This window comes from Cervus elaphus, chromosome 19 (assembly GCF_910594005.1).
Source record: "Cervus elaphus chromosome 19, mCerEla1.1, whole genome shotgun sequence".
Taxonomy (NCBI): domain Eukaryota; kingdom Metazoa; phylum Chordata; class Mammalia; order Artiodactyla; family Cervidae; genus Cervus; species Cervus elaphus.
The window spans coordinates 43,631,867-43,652,924 of record NC_057833.1 but is presented as its reverse complement, the minus strand read 5'-3'; the positions used below and the strand labels follow the sequence as shown (position 1 = coordinate 43,652,924).

At 36.1% G+C, this 21,058-nt stretch overlaps 1 protein-coding gene across 6 annotated transcripts in view; it reads left to right on the top strand.

The window, feature by feature from the left end:
* Positions 1–21,058, top strand: part of FGF12 (fibroblast growth factor 12) — a 585,576-nt gene that overhangs the window by 543,400 nt on the left and 21,118 nt on the right. For all 6 annotated transcript variants that reach the window (XM_043874199.1, XM_043874197.1, XM_043874196.1 and 3 more), the window contains one exon: positions 17,748–17,946. In XM_043874199.1, the coding sequence (XP_043730134.1) occupies positions 17,748–17,946 (199 nt within the window). The remainder of the gene's footprint in view (positions 1–17,747; positions 17,947–21,058) is intronic.

Sequence of the window (21,058 nt, the reverse complement as noted above, 5' to 3'; positions counted from 1 at the left end):
TAGTATACACTTCAAAAGACTTTCTAAACATAATATAATCAAATAACTATTTGTGTGTATGTGCATATTGAACACAAATGGTAGAATGTACAAATTCATATGTTTTTGCATTTTAAGTGTGTGTACTTAATACAAATGGTGATATGTACAAATACACATTTATAGATTTCTTTTTTGATCGAACTGTGTGTGCATCATGGAGATCTTTCTAAAGGAGTCCTTAATTAACTGCTTTATTGTCTTTAGCAGCTATATAATATTACATTGTATCACTATGCCAGGATTTATTTAACCAATCCCTCATTTAAGGACATTTCTGGTTTTCAGTATTTTGATGTTACAAACATCTTTATCCTGAATACAGTCTTGAACTTACTCCATTTTGAATATGTGCTATTATATCACAGGTCATATTCCCAGAAGAGAGTCAGTGGGTAGGTATTTGCATTATAATATGAGAATTTATTCTCATTTCCTAACAGTATACTTTTGGCTGCATCCTACTAATTTTAATATTTTGTGTTTTGTTATTATTCAGTTAGAAATATTTTTAGTATCCTTTGTGATTTCTTCCATGGCCCATGGGTTCTCTATAAGTCTAATTCCAAGCATTCAAGGATTTTTAAGATGTTTAATTTTATTGATTTAATTTTGTTTTTGTCAGTGATCATACTCTGTAAAGTATTAGTCTTTTGTCTTTTTATAAGGGCCAACATTTGCTTAGTGAATACTCTATATGCATTCAAAAAATATTCATTCCACTGTTATTTGGAATTGTGTTCTACAATATTGATTAAGTCAAGTAATTTGATAGTCCTCAAAATTTTTTATATCTTAACTGAGTTTTGCTGTATGTCTTCTAACAGTTGTTGAGAGAGAAATATTAAAATCTTTAACTATGTTTGTGTATTTATTTGTTACCTCTTTTCCTTCTGTTGCTTTTTGCTTCATGTATTTTGAGATATTATTATTACTATTTATGATTCGACTCTTTGTGACCTCATGAACTGCAGCCCACCAGGCTTCCCTGTCCATCACTATCTCCTGGATATTGCTCAAATCCATTGAGTCTGTGATGCCATCCAACCATTTCATCCTCTGTCACCCCCTTCTCCTCCTGCCCTCAATCTTTCCCAGCATCAGGGTCTTTTGTAATGAGTCAGCTCTTTGCATCAGGTGGTCAAAGTATTGGAACTTCAGCTTCAGCATCAGTCCTTCCAGTGAATATTTAAGGTTGATTTCCTTTAGGATTGACTGTTTTGATCTCCTTACTGTCCAAGGACAACTACATAAGTAGAGTTATTTGTCTGGATCCTGATGCCCTGACCCTTGATTATTTTTAAATGTTCCTTTTTACCTCTGGTAGTACTCCTTGTCTTGAAGCATGTTTCGTCTGATCCTACTATAGCCAAATCTATGCGTGGGCTTCCCAGATGGCACACTTGTAAAGAATTTGACACAGGAGACGTGAGTTCAATTCCTGGGTCAGGAAGATTTCCTGGAGTAGGAAAAGGCAACCCACTTCAGTATTCTTGACTGGAAAATTCCATGGATAGAGGAACCTGCTGGTCTACAGTCCCTGGGGTCACAAAAAGTTGAACCAGATGAGTGACTGAGTATGCATGCATCTGTGCTTACTGTTGGCTTGGGTATATGTTCTTCACACTTTTACTTTCAACCTCTGTGAGACTTATGGTTGTCACTTCTAGATAATATATTGTTGAGTTTTGCATTTTTAATCAGACAGCCAGGCTCTGCCTTCTAGTTGGAGTGGATGCTCTTTTTGCAGTGAATGTGGTTTAAACTATGATTGGGTTTAAACTACCACCTTGCTGTTTGTTTTCTATTTATCTCAACTCACTTTTATTTTTCCATTTTTCTTCTTTTTTATTTTTGTTTAATTAATGCTTTTTATGACTCATTTTAATTCCTGTGTTGCCTTCTTAGTTCTACCCTTTTGTATTTGTAGTTCTTTCTGTAGAAAGTACAGCAGTGATTCTTACTTTATGATAGTTGGCTCAGAATTAATGTTAAACACCTCACATATACTATAAGAACCTTAAAATAATATATTTAAATTAAACCTCTCTTCCTTCTGCATTTTCGTGTGTATGTTTTTATGTTATAGCCCTCTCAGTGCAATGCTATTTATACTTTAAAATATTAAAAGAAGAAAAAATATGTTCTTTTATATTTATCAACATATTTATGATTGCCAGTGATATTTATCCTATCCTCTGTAACCTAGTTTCCATCCAGTATAATTTCCTTTCAGTCCAAATAGCATTTTTTAGCATTTATTATACTGTAAGTGAATGAAAATTGCTCAGTCATGCCTGACTGTGTGATCTCATGGACAGCAGTCTGCCTGGCTCCTCTGTCAATGGAATTGTCCAAACCAGAATACTGGAGTGGGTTCCCTTCTCCAGGGAATCTTCCCAAACCAGGGATCTTACTCAAGTCTCCCACATTGCAGGTGGATTCTTTATAGCTGAGCCACCAGGGAAGCCCAAGAATACTGGAATGGGTAGCCTATCCCTTCTCCAGGGGATCTTCCCAACCCAGGAATCAAACCAGAGTCTCCTGCATGGCAAAGCAGATTCTTTACCAGCTGAGCTACCAGGGAAGTCCAAAAGTACAGTGAATGTTGCTCAGTCATGTCTGACTCTTTGCGACTCCATGGATTATACAGACCGTGGAATTGTCCAGGCCAGAATACTGGAGTGGGTAGCCGTTCTCTTCTCTGGGGGAATCTCCCCAACCCCAAACCCATTATAATGCAAGTCTTCTAAAAATGAATTCACTCATTTTGTTTGAAAATATTTTTACTTTATCTTACCAGCTTTGAAGGATATTTGTTCTGGATATAGAATTATAGATTCAATTTGTTTTTTATTTCAGCATTTTAATGACTTCCCTCCATTGTCCTCTAGCTGCCATTGTTTGCCTGTGTTTCATGTGTCTTTGTACCTTCTTTGTTTCGTTTTAAGTTTTTCTTTATCTTTCAGAAGTTTGGTTATAATGTGCTTGGAGCATAGTTTTGGTTTATTTCTCCTGCTCAGAGTGTATTAAACTTCTTTGATGTTGATCAGAAGAAATTTTTATTTTTACCATATTTGATAAATTTTAACCATTTTTTTCTACTTAATTCTATTTCTTTTTCTTCAGCATAGCTAGAGAGTTTGGTACTGTCAGTGGCTACTGGTTCTATTTTATGTTTGGGGAGACTTAAATATTTATCTCTCTGTTTTAGCCTGGATAATTTCACTTACTCTGTCTTCAGGTTCACGGATACTTTTATTTGCCAGTTTCTAATCTGTCAATAAATACATCCAGTGTTTTTCCCTTAAATATTGTTCTTTTCAATTCTAGAAAGGTTGTTTCTTTCTTTTAATCATCACTTCCAATTTTAACTGATATTTTTTATTTGTTTACTTATTATGTCCTTTTTCTTTAAGTCGTGTAGCATATTAATAGGAGCTATTTTAAAATCCTGTCTATTAATTCTAACATCAGGGTCATCTTATGGTCTTTTCTGTTGATTGCTTAATTATGGAGTACATTGCCTTGCTTATATCCATGTTTTATAATTTTTATTATGTGTTTGATATTTGTATAATATGAGTGTGCTTTTTCCCTGACATTTAGATTAAAAAATAATAGATTTTCTTGATCCTGTCAGGGTGTGTGTGTGTGTGTGTGTTTAGGTCTTGATTATTTTGCTTCTGTCTTTAGTCTGGGGTTGGAGGAAAACCTTATTTAGAGTAACATGGTCTTTTGAGGTCTTCAACAAATGTCCAGTGTGTTTGTTGAAGTCTCTCCTTTCTGGCTTGTCTAGAAGTTCATCATATTCCAGCCCCGCCTAGCTGTGGTATGTTTATTCAGTTCTCACACTTGCAGTAGCTATTCTGTGCTAGCTTGAGGAATCTCATTCTGAGCATGTGCAGTCTCTCCATAAACACAGGACCCTCAGGAAATTCCCATATAGACTCCTACCCTTAATGCCACCAGTCTCCTTTTCTTTGGCACCTTTCTGCAGAAACTCAAGTCCCCTTAGTAGTTCCAAACTCCAGTTTCTAATACCATAGCTCAAAAAACCACTGGCTATACTTCAACTTCACCTTCCCATATCAAGGTTGAAAAGTGCCCCTTGAAGAAAGCCAGTTTATAATTATAAAATTATAAAATTTTATAAATTTTATAAAATTATAAAACTTTGTCCACTTTTATAATTATTTATAAAAGGAAATTGTTTGATATTGATTATTGTGACTTCATTGAAGTTGACAGATTAAATTTTTTAAATTGGGAAATTTCATGTTTTAAAAAACATATTTCTATGCTTAGTTGATATTTCTGGGGTCCTTTAGAGTATTCAAAGTGACTTTCTAAAAGATATAACACTGTTTAACTTGAAATAGGGGAATTTGAAAACATTCCTACCTTCATCCTTATCCCCAGAAAGGAAGACAGAGATTGAGGCACCAGAGGCACACAGCCTCGTACATAAATGTGTTGAGAGTATTCAATATACCCTCTGACTTGATTTTCAGACTCAGTCATAAAGGGGTATTTGGTTACATACTGTGTACATGGTCACTTCATAAGAATTAATGATGTTTTTAATTGGAGAATTGCATTGTTCCCCCAATGTATGCTTTCTGTCTCTAGAACATTCAGACTTCTGGAAATAATTCTGGTGATAACAGTAAATTGCAGCATGATATATTCCGTTATGGTTTCCCTGATATCTCAGTTGTTAAAGAATCCACCTGCAATGCAGGAGACTCCGGTTCAATTCCTGGGTCGGGAAGATCCCCTGGAGAAGGGAAAGGCTCCCCACTCCAGTATCCTGGCCTGGAGAATTCCATGGGCTGTATAGTCCCTGGGGTTGCAAAGAGTCAGACAGGACTGAACAACTTTCACTTTCACTTTCATATTTCCTTATCCACTGATCTTCTAATTCCCTCACTCCACCACTAGACTTGCAGGCTTCTGGCTAAAGGGTAAGTCAAATGATGGCTATGTTGTATCACACCTCATTAGATAGTAATATCATCACATCACTTATCTCAGATTAATGTCAAAGACATCCTCCAATAGAAAAAGAGAAATGGTCACATTTATCTGTGTGCCCTGTAAGTAGATGACCAAATTGAACCTTAAGCAGTATAACCTTGATTAGCCTCTTACAAGGAAGAGAAACTCAGGACACATAATTAAGATTCCATAAGGAAAGTGACTTTTCTCAACCTACTGCTCAGGGGAACCCATTCTCATTTGTGATATCAAATATCACCTGAAAATTGTAATGAGAAAGCAAAGAAAGTAATATACCAGCTACTGTGTTTAGCATAACCTTGTTGTCTTTTTTTTTTTCTTTTTGATTTTTTTGTTGTTGTTGATGTGGACCTTTTTTTTAAAGTCTTCATTGAATTTGTTACAATATTGCATCTGTTTTACATTTTGGTTTTTTGGCTGGGAGGCCACAGTGGTATCTTAGCCCCCAGACTAGGGATCGAACCTGCTGCACTGGAAGGTTAAGTCTCAACCACACTGGACTACAGGGAAGTCCCAAGCATACCTACACTTTCTTGTTTAATAATCATAACCTTACAGTGAAGGTATGATTAGTGTTAATTTACAGATGATAAAATGGAACTTTAGGGAAATTAAGTAACTTGTCCAAGTTTAAAAATCAGGGAGATGAATATTTGTGTCTATATACCTCCAAAATTATGTTTCCAGTACACTACAGTTTTCATTATTTTATGATGATATAAATCTACCCTGTTTCCTTGTAAGATTTTGCAAAGAAAGTGTTAACAAAGAACTTTTAGAGAAATTAACTCAGGAGTTTTCCAGTAAAAAATATATATCTCAAAAGTATATAAAGATTCCCATATCGGCAGTTTTTTTCAGTTATAAAATTAGACTTGTTCTAGTCAAAGCAATTCAGTTTTTTAAAAATGCTTCATTTAAGATAATGTATTTCAGCATTTTCTTTGCCTCTTGTCAGGATGGGAAGCAATAGTTCTCTTGTTTGATTTAATATCATTATGTCTGACAACACAGTTAACAAGCCGCTGTTAATATTCCAAAGATTTTTAAGCTCTGTGCATCTAAAAGTCACTAATGAAATTAGCAAACCAGAAGCTTCACAGCCAAATATCCAAAGCTTAAGACTAAAGGAACTGTGGGTCTCTGGAATTGTTGGATGTAAACTGTGTAGCAAGAATCGTCAAACTTGATTCCTTCTTTATAAACAACCCAATAAGCAAAGTTTACAGCGAACAGGAAAGATGCGTTTGAACATTAAGAAGAGGTTAGATTTTGGTTTACAATTGGAAAGGAAAAAATCAAAACAAGAGAGTTCCTTGTATCTAGCATATGTTTGAAAAATCAGTAATTTTTACATTTCATAAGGAGACTAAATAGTCATAATTACCTATATAAAAGCAAAGTTTATTTTCTTATATTACCTTTTCTTGTACATTTTGTTTTCTTAATAACAATATATGACTACTATTTCTCTCTGGTAAATAATCACTATTTTTGAAATAACAAAATTTTATCTTGATTGCTTAATTTCAAGAAATTATGTGACTATTTAATATGAATGATAAAGCTATAGAAGGTTTAAGTCAAAAAACATTTTAGGTAGCCTGTACAACAAACAACACTTTTTCATTCAGGGGAACAAGGAGCCTAAGAAGGAAAACAATCATCCCAATGTGAACACAAATTAGAGATATACAGGAATAAAAACCCAGGTCTCAGGATGTCTTTTCATCATATTATTTTGTTGGAGTAGATTTTTTTTTAATTCCAAGGACTGTTGAGAATTTGAGGGAAATATAACACAGTAATTACCTTCATAAAACTTATCCCGGTAATGTTCGGTTGTGAAGGAGAAAACAAGGTGAAGAATTAGAAGGTGACAGGAGGAGGTGCTAAATTATGTAAGGGAATCAGGGGAGGTCTCTGAGATAGTCAGACTTGAGCAGTGACCTGAAGGAAATGAGGGAGCAAGCCAGTTAATATGTAATTGAAGACGTTTCTAAGATCAGAGAATATTAATTGTGTAGGACTTGAGATGGTTTGTGCTTGTTATTTTTGAGAAGTAACAAGGATACCAGAGGCTGAAGCGCAATAAGTATTCATTAATTCAGTGCACTTTCGTCCTATGGGTTATTGGAGCTGGAGCAGTGAGAGAGAAATGGGGCTCTACAAAGAACCAGATGAAGATGAGGCATAACTGTGGTACCATTTAATTATATTAACCATACAGAATTATACAAGTCGTGGATTCCTACTTGAGTTGGAAAGCATGCATTTTAACATGCATTTAGTAAAGCTAGAAGGAGCAAAAAGTGTTTGTGGTTAAATCACATAGCATTCTTTTCCTCTCAAAAAATGTATTCTAAGCAATTGTCACCATAAAATGTAGAAACTTTTATGTTTTAAGTTATAAAGTCAGAGTCTTCTATATAAAAGAAATGATTTCAAGTAATTGTATGGGTCTTCAGATAGCTTGTACGTAGGTTATATAATTTGATCTTTATAGCCCCGTGAGTCTGTAGTAAACGTATCTTCAGTTTTTTGATAAAGGAGTTGAAATTCAAAGAGGGGAACTGATTTGCCAAGAAACACATCATGGCCAGCACCCCAAAGTCTTCCCCTTGCTTCATCTCACTGATTACTCTCTGTGAACAAAGTTATAGCTGCCCTGAATTCTACAATAGATTAATTCTACCTGCTTCTGAGCTTTATATAATTGAAATAAATAGTACGTAGCTCGTTTATTTTTCTCCACACTATGTTGTTGAGAATCATCCATGTTATTATAGTTGAAGCTTGTTTATTCTCGTTGTTCTGTAGTGTCTCATTGTCAGAGTATATTACATACCCAGGCGTTTGGGTTGTCTCCACTTGGGGGCTGTTATGAATAGTGCTCCTATGACCATTCTTGTACATGTCTTTTGGGGGATAAAGATAGTAATAGATAGATTGATTGATTAATAAATAGATAGCTAGACAGGTTTCATTGGGGTATAAATCCAAAAATAGAATTGTCAATCATAGGATATACTTATATATATCAATACTGCCAAATAGCTTATCAGTGGTTTTACCAATTTACTCTACCATCAGTTACATATGAGAGACCCAGTTGCACCACATCCTTTTCAACACTTGGCATTATCTGTGATCTCATTTTAGCTGTACTTAAATGCAACCCATGGTGGATTTCTCCAACTTTATGGAGATAGAGTTGGCAATTAAAAATTTGACAGCTTGATGATTTGATATGTATATACATTGTGTAATACTCATCACATCAAACAAATTAGCATATCCATAGCTACCATTTTCTTTCTTTCTTTTTTTTTGTGTGTGTGTGTGTTTTGTGATGACACTGGCTTGTGATCCTGAAATACCCCTTGGGAACATATCCAAAGAGAATGAAATCAGGATCTTAAATATCTGCACTCCAAAATTTATTTCAGTATTACTCACAATAACCAAGAGGAGAAAACAACTTAAGTACTGGTCAACAGATAATAGATAAAGAAAATGTGATGGATGGATGATAAATAGATAATAGATGATATATACATATACGGGTATATAGCATATATATGAAATTCAACTTTTAAAAAGAAAGAAATCTGCCATTTGCTACAACTTGTCAGATATTGGGGAAAATGAAATAAATCAGATGCAGAAAGACAAATATGTGGAATTTAGATATTTGGAATCTAAAATAGTCAAAGTCATAGAAGCAGGAAGTAGAATGTTGGTACTGGGGGAGGGAAAAATGGGGAGATGTTGGTAAAGGGGTATAAAATTTTAGTTTATGCAAGGTGAATTAGTTCTGGAGACTAATGTACAAGAATGTGACTATAGTTAACCATATTATATTGTATATTTGGAATTTGCTAAAAAGGCAGATATTAAGTATCTTCATCAAGTTTTTAAATATGAGAATTATTGCCCCTACTTTATAGATGATAAAACAAAGATATATAAAAATTAAATAGCACAATCAAAATCATGCAATAAAGAAAGAGTTAATACTGTTACTCAGTTCATCTTATCACATAATCTTTGTGGTTTCCTTAACATATTTTTATTATTTACTTCAACAAGAATAAATTGAGTGTTACATATGCTGGACTTCTGATAAGGACTGTGTCTTTGTGAGCAAGAGCTCTCAGTGTTTAGGATAGGAACAAGAAAAACCATTATGATACAAGACAAAGTGCATTAAATATTATACTAAAAAAAAGTAAAACAATGAGAAGCTAACGAAGGGAGAGCATTTCTCTTTAGTTTACCAAACAGAGAAGTAGAGAGGACAGCTTGAACTAAGTACAGTTTGAGGGTTAGAAAGTGTGGGCATGTAGAGGAATTAGTGTGTGATGAAAACACTGTTGGCAGTGGTAGTCAACCATGAAAGAAATACATTTTAGCCTTACAGCCATCAAATTCCCTAAATTTCTGTCTCCTTGTTCCTCATGATACATTTAAAGGAGAATACTCTTCAAATGGAGGGGCAACGTGCACAGTTAGAGGCTGGCTAAGAAGGAAGGGTCTCATCTTGTGCAGTGGCAGAGCCTGAGACTCATAGAAAAAGCCAGAACCTGAGTAGGATATCAGTGATCTAAGTACAGAGAGAAGAACAGAAAGAAACAGGAGAAGAATCAAGCTAGAGTATGAAACTATGAAGATGGGGATCAGACAGAATAATTCTGGAGAGAGTAGTTTAGAATTGGATGGATGGACAGAGACTGAAAAGGATCCTGAGTGGTGACCTTGATCTTAAGTAGTGTTTCATTCTTCACTCATTGTCTGGAATAAAATGGGTGAGTGTTCCAAGACAGCGCTAGGGTGAATAGGCATTTGGAAGGTGAAAAAAATTGGACATATAATGATTTATACAATGTTAGAACAACCCACTCCAGTATTCTTGCCTGGAGAATCCCAGGGACAGGGGAGCCTGGTGGGCTGCCATCTATGGGGTCGCACAGAGTCGGACACAACTGAAGTGACTTAGCAGTAGCAGAACAAAAAAAGTTGTGCAAGTGCTGCTAAAATAGGTGAGTGCTCAAAATTAATTCCAAAGCACTATCAAAGGTCATATTCATATTCTACTGAAATCAAGGTCAGTTTAAGCTAAACAACTTAAAGATTTGGAAAGATTTTGAAGTAGTAAATGTGACAAATAAACCTAGCATTTCACAGATTTACACACATGATGTGCATATGGAGATGTTTTTGTTTCATCAACAACCGTTTATTCTATGAGCCTTGCTATGTACCTAGGTGGAACTGGACACTCAGGACTATAGACTTAAACAAATATTATTCATGAGATAAGCACAAATAGTAGTTAGTTTTACAAAAGGAAAAAGAACACTCTTTATACTAATTATTTACTCTGTTTCAATTATATTCAATTACAATTGAACTACATTTACATTATAATTACATTACATTACAATTCAATTCAATTACATATTATCTATTGAGAAAGTCTAAGATTTTATCACCTTGGCTCAAAACCTGCCTGTCTCCATTACACATTAGATTTATTGTCATTCTGAACATAATTTTTATAACCTCAGAGCTTTTTCTGAAGGTACATGACTGCCCAAGTCTTTGTTAGAAGCTTTCAGCTCAGTCGTGTCCGACTCTTTGTGACCACATGGACTGCAGCACACCAGGCTTCCCTGTCCATCACAAATTCCCAGTGCTTACTGAAACTTATGTCCATCGAGTTGGTGATGCCATCCAACCATTTCACCCTCTGTCACCCCTTTCTCCTCCTGCCTTCAATCTTTCCCAGTATCAGTGTCTTTTCACATGAGTCAGTTCTTCGCATCAGGTGGTCAAAGTACTGAAGTCTCGGCTTCAGCATCAGTCCTTCCAATGAATATTCAGGACTGCTTTCCTTTAGGATGCACTGGTTGGATCTCCTTGCTGTCCAAGGGACTCTCAAGAGTCTTCTCCAACACCACAGTTCATAACCATCAATTCTTCAGTGCTCAGCTTTCTTTACAGTCCAACTCTCACATCCATACATGACTACTGGAAAAGCCATAGCCTTGACTAGACGGACCTTTCTTGGCAAAGTAATGTCTCTGCTTTTTAATGTGCTGTCTAGGTTGGTCATAACTTTCCTTCCAAGGAGTAAACGTCTTTTTAATTCATGGCTGCAATCACCATCTGCAGTGATTTTGGAGCCCAAGAAAAGAAAGTCTGTCACTGTTCCCATTGTTTCCCCATCTATTTGCCATGAAGTGATGGGACCGGATGCCATGATCTTAGTTTTCTGAATGTTGAGCTTTAAACCAACTTTTTCACTCTCCTCTTTCACTTTCATCAAGAGACTCTTTAGTTCTTCTTCACTTTCTGCCATAAGTGTGATGTCATCTGCATGTCTGAGGCTATTGATATTTCCCCTGGCAATCTTGATTCCAGCTTGTGATTCCTCCAGCCCAGCATTTCTCATGATGTACTCTGCATATAAGTTAAATAAGCAGGGTGACAATATACAGCCTTGACATACTCCTTTTCCTATTTGGAACCAGTCTGTTGCTCCATGTTCAGTTCTAACTGTTGCCTCCTGACCTGCATGTGGATTTCTCGAGAGGTGGGTCAGGTGGTCTGGTATCCCCATCTCTTTAAGAATTTTCCATAGTTTATTGTGATCCACACAGTCAAAGGCTTTGGCGTAGTCAATAAGGCAGAAATAGATGTTTTTCTAGAACTCGCTTGCTTTTTCAATGATCCAGTGGATTTTGGCAATTTGATCTGTGGTTCTTCTGCCTTTTCTAAATCCAGCTTGAACATCTGGAAGTTCACAATTCACGTACTGTTGAAGCCTGGCTGGAGAATTTTGAGTCTTACTTTGCTAGCGTGTGAGATGAGTGCAGTTGTACAGTAGTTTGAACATCCTTTGGCATTGCCTTTCTTTGGGATTGGAATGAAAACTGAAGCTGAAGTTAAAAACTTTCAATGATTTTTAAAAATACGGATACATGTTATTTGTTTTAGTTATAGTGGGAACAATCTGTGTAGGATAAAGCTTAATTTACGGTATGAGGTCCTGGATGCTGGAACAAATATAATCATCTATGAAAAATACAGGGCTTCCCAGGTGACTCAGATGGTAAAGAATCTGCCTGCAATGCAGGAGACCCCTTTTCGATTCCTAGGTTGGGAAGATGTGTGGGAGAAGGGATACACTTACCCACTTTAGTATTTGGGGGCTTCTCTATTGGCTCAGATATTAAAGAATCCACCTGCAGTACTGGAGACCTGCGTTTGATCTCTGAGTCAGGAAGATCCCCTAGAGAAGAGAATGGCTACCATTTCCAGCATTCTTGCCTGGAGAATTCCATGGACAGAGGAGGCTGGCAGGCTGCAGTGCATGGGGTTTTCAAGAGTCGGACATGACTGAGCGACTAAGCGCACACACACACCTGACAAAACACAGAACTAAATGTCTAGTTACGTGATTGATTCTGTTTTTCTTGCCATAAGAAAAAAATTTAAGAATAATAGTGCATTGAAGTTTTTTTTTTTAATTCTATAAGTACAATTACATCATGCTTTCAGAGCCATCATCTTATTTTCCTTAAAATAACTTACAATTGAAAATATTAAATTCAAAGAAGTTGAACCACTTAACTAAAGTCCCACAGCTAATATGTATGTGTCTGGAAGTAAAACCCCAATTTTCCTATTTCAAGTTTAAGACTCTTGATTTCTCATTACACTAATAGTGTGGTAGTCACAAGGATGTAAATTCTTTGATGCCCGACTTTATATCGAAATGAAAATTGTGAACATATTGTAAAGGTTGCGCTTAGAATGACTGCCCAAGTTAGCTCAGTGTTCTTAAGGCTTTCCCCCCATTTCTAGGAGAGTGGCTGTGCCCCCACAGAAGTGCCTGCCTGAAGCTTTTGCCATTTTTTTCCCCTCCTGAAATGTTCCCCTGCCCCACCACTGGCCAGATATTATCACTGCCTCATTTCTGAATTTTGACTCTGAATCGCCTCTTTATAATTTTAAATGGGATACTCCACTTGACTTGTTACATCTGATTATGACCTGGAGTGCTCTGTCTGGGATCTCCATTTGCCAGCTCAGAATTTTAAGGCTCAGTCTGTGCTGCAGGCTTAATTACTGGCTCATGCCCCAGTATTTTAGTCCCTGCCCAATTTTCTGGACTTTTGCTTTTCTGGGAGCTGACTTTAAACAGTTTTGAAACTAAATGGAAACCTAAATGGAAACTCACTATTTATTAAATAAAAGTATGTATGAAATACAACGTAGTAACTATACCAGCTGGGCGTGGGTTTAATGATGACTTGCCTCCGATCCACAGCTTGGCACCTAAAGCAGTCTTGGCAAAATAGGGATGAAGCATTGTGTGGCACTGGAGAAAGTACTGAACTGGTAGCCAGAGTCCAGGTTCTAGCCCATGGCCTGGATCTGCTGTTGTTATCCTACAACTCATAAAGCAATTATTTCACTATCATGGGCTTCCATTATTTTGTTAAATAAAGGCAGCAAATTGAACTATCACTAAGCAGCTTTCTATCTATCTCCAAATTTTCATATTTCTGTGAATTAAATAGGTATTACATGTATGATAAGATGTATTTACACACAATTCCTTGCCCCCTATATTTCTCCTAATTCCTGCTATAAGGTCTGAGATCTTATATGTAGAACTTATTCATTGAGTTTTGAAGAGTCCCTTAGCATCTAGGGTTCATTAGTATTGAACAAAAGCTTTGGGATTATTTGGATTTGTTTTTTAAAAATAGAGCTAGTAAAATCTGTAGTGAATTTTTAGCTTTTTCTAACTCTTTTTAACCTAGTACTAGAAGGAAGCCAGGACTTTTAATTTATCTTATAAATTTAATTTGAATCACTTTGATTCCCATATCTGACAATTGTTAAACTCTGTCCTAATAATATTGAGACAGTGTCATAAGAGAGCCCATTGTCCAGAGCAAAGGACTATAATTTAGGATGTTTTGCGTTGCTAGACAAGGAATATAATATAGTTTCATTTTCCCTCCCCACTCTCTCTAGTCACTTCATTGCTCTGATTCTTTCTTTTTTATTTATGACTCTTTCTTTTTTTTGTTTTATTCTTTTTTAATTATTTATAATTCACCTACCCTAAAATGCATGTTTTTACACTATATTCTTCTTTTCCACAAAGTTGTGCAGTCTAATCCCAGGATACATTTTGTCTCTCCAAGAAAGCTGTCATTTCCCATTTACCCATCTCCTCAGCTTTTGGCAGCCACTAATCCATGTTTTGTCTCTGTATTTGCCTGTTCTGTACGTTTCATACACACTGGATCATACAACATGTGACCTATTGTGTCTGGCTTAATGTTTTTGAGATTCATCTGTATTGTCACATAAATCAGTACCCTATCTGGAGCCCATTATACAGAGTGAAGTAAGCCAGAAAGATAAAGAACATTACAGCATACTAACACATATATATGGAATTTAGAAAGATGGTAACAACAACCCTATATGCAAAACAGAAAAAGAGACACAGAAGTACAGAACAGACTTTTGAACTCTGTGGGAGAAGGTGAGGGTGGGATGTTGCGAAAGAACAGCATGTATATTATCTATGGTGAAACAGGTCACCAGCCCAGGTGGGATGCATGAGACAAGTGCTCCGGCCTGGTGCACTGGGAAGACCCAGAGGAATCGGGTGGAGAGGGAGGTGAGAGGGGGGATTGGGATGGGGAATACGTGTAAATCTATTGCTGATTCATGTCAATGTATGACAAAACCCACTGAAAAAATAAATAAATGAATAAAATAAAATAAAATAAAATATCACTGAGTTTATAAAAAAAAAAAGGCTAAATAATATTTCATTTTAAGGATATATCACATTTGCTTATCTGTTTATCCATTAATAGATGTTTGAATTGTTTCTACATTATGAATAATGTTCCTATGAATATTTGTGTACAAGTTCACATATGCACATATATCTTCATTTCTCACAGGTACATACCTAGAAGTAGAATCACTAGATCATGTGGTAACTAGATGTTTAACCTTGTGTGGAACTACCAAACTATTTCCCACAGCTGCTGCATTATTTACATTTTTACCAGCAAGGGATGAGGATTGTAGTTCTTCTAAATCCTCACCAATACTTTTCATTATGCACCTTTTTTGATATAGCCATCTTAGCAGATATGAAATGGCACCACATAGTCAATTGTTTCTCTGATTCTTAAGCCACTAAGTTTACTTAAAACTGACAGTATTCTGTGACATCATATTTTTATTATCAATATAATAATTTTTGTTGAAATATTATTGTTATTTTAATAAAACCACCTTTCCATTTCCCTTCTCATATTTTTTAGTCTCATTTTTTGGGCCTATAATTTTTGAACCATTTAAAATGAACAGAGTCCCAAAGAACTAAACAGACATTTCTCCAAAGAAGACATACAGATGGCTAACAAACACATGAAAAGATGCTCAACATCACTCATTATCAGAGAAATGCAATCAAAACCACAATGAGGTACCATTACACGCCAGTCAGGATGGCTGCTATCTGAAAGTCTACAAGCAATAAATGCTGGAGAGGGTGTGGAGAAAAGGGAACCCTCTTACACTGTTGGTGGGAATGCAAACTAGTACAGCCACTATGGAGAACAGTGTGGAGATTTCTTAAAAAACTGGAATTAGAACTGCCATATGACCCAGCAATCCCACTTCTGGGCATACACACCGAGGAAACCAGAATTGAAAGAGACACGTGCACCCCAATGTTCATCGCAGCACTATTTATAATAACCAGGACATGGAAGCAACCTAGATGCCCATCGGCATACAAATGGATAAGAAAGCTGTGGTACATATACACATTGGAATATTACTCAGCCATTAAAAAGAATTCATTTGAATCAGTTCTAATGAGATGGATGAAACTGGAGCACATTATACAGAGTGAAGTAAGCCAGAAAGATAAAGACCAATACAGTATACTAACGCATATATATGGAATTTAGAAAGATGGTAACGATAACCCTATATGCAAAACAGAAAAAGAGACACAGATGTACAGAACAGACTTTTGTACTCTGTGGGAGAAGGCGAGGGTGTGATGTTTCGAGAGAACAGCATCGAAACATGTATATTATCTAGGGTGAAACAGATCACCAGCCCAGGCTGGATGCATGAGACAAGTGCTCGGGCCTGGTGCACTGGGAAGACCCAGAGGAATCGGGTGGAGAGGGAGGTGGGAGGGGGGGTCCGGATGGGGAATACATGTAAATCCATGGCTGATTCATGTCAATGTATGACAAAAACCACTACAATATTGTAAAGTAATTAGCCTCCAACTAATAAAAATAAATGGAAAAAAAGAATAAAATGAACAGAGTCCTTTCAGTGGTTTCTTTATCACTAAGACCTTCATCTGTCCACATAGATGCATCACTGTAGCTCTCTGCAGATAAATCTACAGGATTAGTCTGGAGGAATCACCTCCAAGGACATGATTTTAACAGCTTTAGTCCTACATATTCCTCAGTAACTTAACCCCATATGAAATTGCATTAAATCACTGCCATCTTTGACTGAAAGAGTTACAAGGAAGAGATTCCTCTAGTACTTAGTGAAGACAAGAGTGACTGTTGTGAATATGTTTGTCTTGTAGAGTTCCTGTTTACTTGAAGGATTGTTTACTTGTTTACTACTGAAGAAGATGCAGTCACATTTGCTTTTCTTCTGTTTCTCTTTGAAGGGGAGAAATTTCTTTCCATGAAATGCATTTTGTTCAGTTGGCTTGTTAGAATTTAATTTAATTTTATTGATTGTAAAATCTCATTATAAGTCCCTGAACAAGACTCAAGTAGAAAAGGTGAACTAGAGAGGCAGAAAAAGTGAACTTGAGATTATGAAGCGATAAATACGAGTTCTGGCATGGATGCAGTTATTTTGTTGTTGTTTAACTTTATATTAGTCATGTAACCTTTTGATGGTCACTTATCAAGTGATAGAGATGAGGTAGAGGACTACTAAGGTTCCTTTTTGAACTGAATTGCTCATTCTATGTTTCATTAGAGATCAAACAATGTAATAGTAATATTTTCCTGGGTATCTTTACCTGAAATCTTGATTAGTAAGTAAAAAAATATTTCAAAGAAGTGAATCAGAAAGTTACTGACATGAAGAAAACAGCTAGTATACTAGCGATTTTATGTTATAAGCTTTGGCTGTTTAACAGATTTATGAATATATAGGGTTCTCCCTTGAAAACCATCTGCTCAAGCCTGCATGTGTGTGGTAGTGTTATATTTTGATTTCCAGTGTTACATTTTACATGCTAAGGGCCACAAAAATACATAATAACCATTCTCTTAAATTTATAAACATTGTACTGAGGTCTAATTTTGGACTTGAGCACATTATTGAATGATATTAGTTTAGCCCAAGGAATGATTCAAGCTTGAACAATTGTGTTCTGTGGAGTAAAAAAGTTGTTTAGAAAGGAAATCTTGTTTCTTGATTTTGTATGATAAATCTTTGTAACCACATGCTAACAGAAATTACATGCAATTATTTCTCATTTTTTCTGAACAGAGGGCCTATATTTCAGGCTTATTGCTGATATATTATTAAAAGCTTTCTCTCTTTTGTATTTCTTCTTTTTTATCTTTCTGCAGGATGTTTTCACTCCAGAATGCAAATTTAAGGAATCTGTGTTTGAAAACTACTATGTGATCTATTCTTCCACACTGTACCGTCAGCAAGAATCAGGCCGAGCTTGGTTTTTGGGACTCAATAAGGAAGGTCAGATTATGAAGGGGAACAGAGTGAAGAAAACCAAGCCCTCATCACATTTTGTACCAAAACCTATTGAAGGTATGAGCTGAGCTTCTTTTCTTATTTAGACCCAGATCTGTGTGTTGATGCCAGTTCTGCTCTTTGTCCTTTCACTCAGGGGAGATTGTTTTTAATGCAGCAGATTAGAACAAAGATTCAGAAAATACAATAGTACTACTTCCTATCAAAAACAAAAATCTATTACAAATACTTGGCACTTAGAGAAAAACTGCTTGAATATAGAGGCTAGAATTTCCTGAAAGTAGAAAAATAGTAGCAGTGACCATTTGGAATATAATTTCTTTCTTTAATGAACTCAGTGATTTAATTTCTCAGGCTATACTCTTGAAAAACCAATAATACTATTATTAGAGCTTTAAAGTTTTATCAAGGCTTTTAGAAATATGTTTGTATCCTAATTGCTACATTATCATGAGCAAATTTTACAAACTGATGTATTCATTTTTCTTTGTATTTTTTAAAGAAAGAGAATATTCTGTTTACTGTGATATTATAGTTTTTACATTTTATCTTTCCCCACTGAACCTATGCCTTCCCCTCCCTTGATCATTTAATATGGTGCTCATCTATTTCAGGTGATGAGTGGACTAAGTAATTTAATGCTGAGGAAACCCCCATTTTTGGCAACTTCTTCCCTAAGTAGGATAAACACATACCACAGGAGTAACCGCGCATGTACTATATTCAGTCAAGCTTTTTAATACAAGCTAAAAAAGCAGTAGTGGTCTAGACATTTACCAATACACACTCTTCTCTAGAAGTCACATTATAATCACTTAAAACATTAGTTCATCTTCCTTGTCTGAAGAAATGAGAAAATTGAAACACTGCATTGCTATTCTGTGATTTAGCCAGGCTTGATGTCCCATATCTAGAAGGGACAGTGTAGGGACACAGTGCCTGCTATAGATCCCAAGGACTATAACCATCAGCAAAAATTTGGTAAATCAGTACCATGTTCAAAGCTCTGGGGGGAAATGTGACATTCAAAGCTTCTAGTCCCTCTCAAACCTCCCCTCACACACTGTGCTTTTAACCACACAAAACAGAACTTTCTTCTGTTCTACATTTTTTTTATGTTTGTAATATGTTTTTACTATTTTGGGCCTTATGTAGGTATTTTGCCCTTCTCTCTCATAAAATTCTATTCATGTGCCTGGGAAATGCCTGTCAGACCTTGTAAAACATTAATTCAAGGAGTCAGTGCTTCTATGAGGGCCTCCCTGACTTCCTTCAAGTAGAATTAAACACTCTGTTACCTTATTATTGTATCTTGTTCTCTCTGCTAGAAATTATCACATTGATTTAAATCTGTCTCTGTCTCTTATGCATGATTAGATTACTTTGTTTACATTTTATTTCTTTTTCTTTATTAGAGTATAATTGCTTTGCAATGTCGTGTTAGTTTCTGCTGTACAAGGAAGTGAATCAGTTCCCTTTTGCAGCTCCCTTCTATACCCACCCCCCATCTCACCCTTCCGGGTCATCACAGAACGTGGAGTTGAGCTCCCTTCACTATATAGCAGCTTCCCGCTAGCTCTCTATCTTACATATGGTAGTGTATATATGTCAATCCTAATCTCCCAATTTATCCCTTCCCCTTCTCCTCCTGTGTCCACATGTCCATTCTCTACATCTGCATCTCTATTCCTGAAAATGGGTTCATCTGAACCATTGTTCTAGATTCCATGTATATGCGTTAATATGCAATATTTGTTTTTCTCTTTCTGACTTCACTCTGTATGACAGACTCTAGGTCCATCTACATCTCTACAAATGACCCAGTTTTGTTCCTTTTTATGGATGAGTCATATTCTGTTGTATATATGTACCACATCTTTATCCATTCCATCTATTGTTGGGCCTTTATATTGTTTCCATGTTTTGACTATTGTAAATAGTGACATAGTGAACAATGGGGTACATGCCTCATTTTGAATTGTGGTTTTCCTAGGGTATATGCCCAGTAGTGGGATTGCTGGGTCATATGGCTTGCTCCTGGGAAGGAAAGCTGTGACAAATCTAGACAGCATAGTAAAAAACAGAGACATCACTTTGCTGACAAAGGTCCATATAGTGAAAGTTATGGTTTTTCCAGTAGTCATGTATGGATATGAGAGTTGGATCATAAAGAAGGCTAAGCACGGAAGAACTGATGCTTTCGAACTGTGGTGTTGGAGAAGACTCTTGAGAGTCCCTTGGAGATCAAACCAGCCAATCCTAAAGGAATCAACCGTGCATATTCATTGGAAGGACTGATGCGAAAGCTGAAACTCCTGTCCTTTGGCCGCCTGATGGGAAGAGCTGGTTCACTGGAAAAGACCCTGACGCTGGGAAAGATTGAAGGCAAAAGCAGAAGCAGGCAGCAGAGCATGAGATGTTTAAATAGAATCACTGACTCAATGGAAATGAATCTGAGCAAACTCCAGGAGGTAGTAAGGACAGGGAAGCCTGAAGCACAACAGTCTATGGGGTTGCAGAGTCAGACGTGACTTAGTGACTGAACAACAACAATAATGGCAGTTCTATTTTTAGTTTTTTAAGGAACCTCCCTACTGTTTTCCACAATTGCTGTACAGATCTTTTATTTTTCTCATATCTCCTTGTATCTTGTATAATATCTGACATATTGTAGAGAGATATTCAATAATTACTATCAATTGAATAAGTGAACAAGTGAATGAACAGATGAATGCATAGATAAATACAAAAACAAGGAAGAACGATATGCTCCAGAAAACTTTTTCATGTTTTTGGAGATACTAAGTATGTTTACTAATGACAGTAATTTAATATAAAAAGTGATGTATTACATGTTGCCAGAAATGATACTGAGGTTTATAGAAAGAGCCAGAACTTCCACCAAAGGGAAGATATTGGAAAGTTGTTGTTTAAACACATCTTCAAGGCTAGGACAGGTTCAGAACATTTGAGATAGGAGGTAGGGATTAGGCAGACAAAACCACTCCAGGTGCAGTATGAGTAAACTATTAAAACTATTGAACCATTTTTATTTGTACATTTAAGTTGATTTTTTGTTGTAATAAAAGTAGTACATGCTCATTAACAATTTTGGAAAATTCATGAAAGCATAAAAGTAAAAAAAGTCCATGTGTTTTATTTATTCCTT